The following is a 5,058-nucleotide window of genomic DNA, read 5'->3' as shown; positions in this document are numbered from 1 at the left end:
CGGCAGCTCCTCGTGGTCCCGAAGGAGTTATGGTTAACCCTTGCGCTCCGGCGGGCCGCTCCCCACGGCGACCTGAGAGTTAGGGCCTGCTGCCCGGCCACGGCTCACTGGCAGGGGGGACTGCCAAAAACCAACCCCCACCCACCCAAACCGATCTAAAACAGGCCAAAAAACCTGCCTTTGCATTTGCTTTCCCGTGACTCTGCCTTTAGCACTCCAATTCTCTAACTCCTAATCTGTAAAAGTGAGAAGCTTTCTGTGCGTGAAGTGAAAGGGGAGGAACCGCTGTTTGTCGCGTTTCCAGGAGCCATCCGGATACCACCAGGTACCACCAGGCCCGCAGCAAAAACACGAAGCCCTGATAATGCGAGTCTTGCGGTGTACACGCACGCCGGCAAGCACAGCCCCGGCCCCAGAGGGTTTACACCCTTCAGCGCTCGCAGTCTCCCAGAGCCCGACGGGACGAGTGTCAAGGCTGCAGGCAAGCATCAGCACCGATGGCAGCAGCCTAAAACGTTAAAAAATAGTGTGGGAGGAAACTCTAGTCCTAAAAATAACTGTCGCTGGTGAGCGCCTGGGAGGGAGCTGTGCCTCCGAGTCACCCACCGCTTCGCGTTTTGCCTCTCGCCTTTCGGGGGCTTTGCTTCTCTCTGGTGCCGAGCCCCGCCACCGCGCCAGGCTAACAGACTCCTGTGTCGGCACAGGGCTCGCCTGCCGACTCTGCCCTCTCAGGAAGGATGGGAAAGGGCTACAAGGTGGTGGTTTGTGGAATGGCCTCGGTGGGAAAGACCGCAATTTTGGAGCAGCTTCTCTATGGAAAGCATACTGTTGGTGAGATATTTTTACTTTTTGGGGGGGATTGTTTCCTTTTCCAGAATCTTGTGATTGCCCTCAAGAAGCAGTGACTGAGGACTGCAAACTGCACTGAGGTGAAGGAAGAAATGAATGTGGATTCGTTGCACCTCTGGGCAGTTCTTGAAATTTGTAGTCCCTTAATTACCCATTTTTAAAAGAGGCTTGGAAAAGAACTCTTTCCATGATGTTCCCAGTTACAAAATACGTGAACGTTTAAAAAGAAATGAACACGGAAAGTAGGCGATGTGCTTGCTGCCTATTTACATAGGAAATATCTTGTTGCCTGAAAGATGCTGTGGATGCCTGAAAAATAAATAGATGTCCCATGATGAGTGGAGAGACTGTTTAGACTTTTGTTCCATCTTCTTAAAGCTTTATTTTGCTTGGGTTTGGCTAATATTTAATCAAAGCACTGGAAAGAAAAAACAGCTCTGCTTTAGGTCCCACTTTCTGTGCTGAACTTCAAGGGCCGAGCTTCTCAGCTCTCAGAGAAATCCTCCTGTGGAAAATGGACTTGAGACAGGAGCATGGGATGTCTGAGACTTGCTGTGCACAAAAGAAAGGGAATGAATGCAAAGCCGGCTTGTTTCCCCCTGTTTCCACATGACTTGGCTTTCAGAGGAAGGGCAACGATAGCAGGCTGATGAATTATTCCTGCCTCACCCTGAAACAAGGGGTGGCACCAGGGGTGAATCTCACGGCTTTGGCAGAGGATGTTTAGTCCATTTGTATCTTTTCCTTGGGCTGGTAAATTAAGTGTTGGGGTAAGTTATTGGATAAACGCTAGGATTTCTAGAATGGTGCTTTGCAGGCACTGCGCCTTTAAAATGTGTGGATGCGCGGAATTTGCTGGCAAAGCGTGATACAGAACTGCGTGCTAATACCGTTGTTTAAAAGGAGGATTTCCTCTAATGTCGCAGCAACATCTGTCTCCAGCATCCTACCGAGACCTATGCACGTAGCCCTGTGTAGCCTTCAGGGTGAAGGCTGCAAAACCCACAGGCTGAAGGTTTTTCCCTTCGGTGCTGACCTGCCTTTCTTCTGCGCTGGGCTGGGTGACTGTCAGAGACACCCGAGCAGCATGAGCAAAGCCACGTTGCTTAAATCGTATTGCCTTGCATTACTTCCTGCCCCAAGCTCCTATTGGCGACCCAGGCAGGAAGGATATTCGGGTGTTGCTGATCAGAGGAGCTATTTCTGGAGCCAGCCATGTACATGATTATATAACGTCATGGATGCTGGCTGACAGAACCGGAGGGAGGCCTCGTGCTCAGGGTTTAGCTGAGGGTGTCCCTGTGTCGCTCCTGAACGCTCCGCTCCATCTCGGCCATTGCACAAGGCAGACTGTTCCCCCTCCTCTCTCAAAAAGATCGATTTTCCTTTCCTGCAGCTCTGCTCTTGTTTTTTAGAGTTAACAGTAAGGGAGGAAGAAGCTGATAGCGGGCGGGGGGGGTGTGCAAGGCGAGAAGGAAGAAGGTAGCCTCCCATTTTGTATGATTTTGGTCAAATCTTATTCCCAAGACACTTGGAGAAAGAGGGCAAGTAGCAGAGTCAAGATCAGAGTAAGCAGAGGGCTCATACGGAGCCGCTGCAGCCCCAAGGGACGAGTGGCCACAGCCCAGCGCTTTTGCGATCACCCACGTGTGTTGGGCATTCCTGGCAGTCCTGCTGAGTGGTCACCGTCCTCCCTGTGTCCTCCCCAGCCCATGGGGTGTTCCGGCAGAGGGTGCCTGAAGTATGGGCTGGTGAAAACGATTCCCAGAAGATCTTTAGCCACTGCTCCAATCCGTGTTGATTTAACCCTCAAACTGTGGAGGCAGGACACTGCTGTGAGGGTCTCACTGGGCAAGGACTTCCTGGCAGTCCTGCTGAGTGGTCACCGTCCTCCCTGTGTCCTCCCCAGCCCATGGGGTGTTCCGGCAGAGGGTGCCTGAAGTATGGGCTGGTGAAAACGATTCCCAGAAGATCTTTAGCCACTGCTCCAATCCGTGTTGATTTAACCCTCAAACTGTGGAGGCAGGACACTGCTGTGAGGGTCTCACTGGGCAAGGACAGAGTTTGAGCAATAGCGAGTCTTTGACTACTTCTCAGCTGAGCAGCTTTAAACTGCAGACCAGCTGCTAGTGCTACCATTGCAGGGGTAGCCCCTCCATGCTTAAAACATGATTACTGAACCTCAATCCTTGTTTCCTAAAGCTTGTGAGCGCCAGAAAGCTGACATATACATCTTGGCTGCTGGCATTTTTGGCAGGAGGCGAAAAGGACTAGTGTGTTTGCTGAAAGCCCGTCTGTTCAGAGCCAACTAGCAAGGCAGCTCACTGGGTATGGCAACATGGACACAAGCTGTTTCAAAACCTGTGCTTCCTGACTGACATCAGGAGCAGCTCTGCGGCTGATCTGAGGGCCGGGGAGCCGTGGGGAGGACTGCCGAGCCAATGCACAGAATCTCTCCATTCCTGACGGCATCTATATCCTCCTCCCAGTGACAAGAGGTGTGCTCGAACTTGGTTGTAGGCTCAGAGCACAAGGTCTGGAGCCATCCTCCGAGGTGTCCCAGCCACTGACATGGGGGTCTCCTCCTGGCTGTAAATCATCCGTGAGTCTAGGTCAGTGCTCAATTGCCTTCTGTTGACTTCTCTGTAAAAAGGAGTGGTGGTACAGCTGCTATCAGGGAAGTGATTAGTGTCCTTGGAGGTTTCACGCGGCTACAGAAAGCCCTTGGCTTTGAGCCCGTGCTTCTGGCTGTGTGCTTGGCGATGGTGCTGTAAACCCAGTTGTGCTGTGTTTCTTTTCCTAGGAAAACGAGCACCTTCAGCTTTCCCTGGCTTGTCATGGATGAAGTCCCTAAGTGTTGCCATTGCTTACGTGGTCAGCAGCTAGCACTCTTGCAAAGGCACTAAGACTGCTTGAGGTCAAAGAGGAAAAAGTACTTGGGAGGGATGAATACTCCCCAAAAACGAATATCTGTGTCCCTGGAGCATGCGAGCAACAATGTGTGCTATTGGGCTTTGTGCTAGGCTTTCAAACTGCAAGAGTGGCTGTTTGCCTTGGGTGCTAGGATTAGAAAGGAGAGGGCAAAAAGATAAGAGATGCTGTCAGAGCCGTGTAAAGTAACATATGTACTGCATGGCAGCCTCTCTGGCTAAACTGATACAAGGAATCAGACAAAACCTGAAAGGAGATGTTTGAAACGGGCACAGGTTTAGCTTTGAGTCATGTAGGGACTATATTGCCATAGGTCAGGCCAAATAGTTGTTAAGGCTTGCACATATGTATATGATTGCCTGGTACCTGGGATGATCTCTAGATCAACATTGTGTTTGTCAAAATCTTCCACTTTCTGTTGCACTCCTGAAGAAAGAGGGGCCAGTCTTTTCTCCTCGGTGATGAAATGGGTCTTTGACTGGTAGTAGAAGATTGTCCCACTAAATACCTGTGGTACCTGGCACTGCTTGGCCTGAGCTCTCTTGAGAGTGCTAACAGGAGAGGTGTTGGCTTAACTTTGGCGTGGGACATGTCTGTACAGAGAGTAGGTGGTTTTCCTTAAACAGTGTTCCCATTCAGTGATGGTGCAGAAAGAAAGGAGTCTTCTTTCTGCCTTTAAAATATCTCTGGCCCCTCAATCTATGGTAAAACTTATCAGCTCAACAGAAGGAGATGAGAACTCTTCCTGTAGAAAATATGATTTTCCTTATCTCTGCCTCCTGGCTGGGTAAATAGCTGGCATGATCAGGTTATTCATAAGCAGATAGTTCAAATCATCTTACTAGCTAGGGATAAAAATGCTGTATTTTACTGTTGTAGAACCCATAATGAGAGAATTTGCCTCGCTTGGTCTCAGCTGGAGGGATTTGGGGTTTTGGCTTTCACAGCTCCAAAGATGAGGAGGTTAATTAACCAAATCACGCATTCTTACGTCTTTGTTTCTTAAATCAAAACTATCCCTTGATAGAGCTGCAGTCAGCTTTGCGTTTTAGAAATAGATGAAAATGGAGCTGAATGTATGCAACTGAGGGTCACAACCATGGCTACTGGTCGGTGAGACCAGTACTTAACTAGCAGTTAAATCTAAATAGGCCAGCTCCTGTTAAGGCCTGTCCAGCCTTTCTCTGAGTCAGGGATCCTCTGATACGCTGTCATTTGAGATCTAAGTACGCAAAGCCTGTTATCCCGCAGTTTACAAACCCAAGCAATAGTGGGCGT

The 5,058-nt window shown here is 49.9% G+C and overlaps 1 protein-coding gene across 1 annotated transcript in view; it reads left to right on the top strand.

Moving 5' to 3' along the window:
* The first annotated feature begins 657 nt into the window (after positions 1-657).
* NKIRAS1 (NFKB inhibitor interacting Ras-like 1) overlaps positions 658-5,058 on the top strand; it is a 10,783-nt gene continuing 6,382 nt past the window's right edge. The window contains exon 1 of the mRNA XM_010292422.1: positions 658-831. Coding sequence (XP_010290724.1) covers positions 738-831 — 94 coding nt within the window. The 5' untranslated portion in view covers positions 658-737. The remainder of the gene's footprint in view (positions 832-5,058) is intronic.

The sequence above is a fragment of the Phaethon lepturus genome, unplaced genomic scaffold, assembly GCF_000687285.1.
Source record: "Phaethon lepturus isolate BGI_N335 unplaced genomic scaffold, ASM68728v1 scaffold43218, whole genome shotgun sequence".
NCBI classification, from domain to species: domain Eukaryota; kingdom Metazoa; phylum Chordata; class Aves; order Phaethontiformes; family Phaethontidae; genus Phaethon; species Phaethon lepturus.
This window is presented reverse-complemented; position numbering and strand designations above follow the sequence as displayed.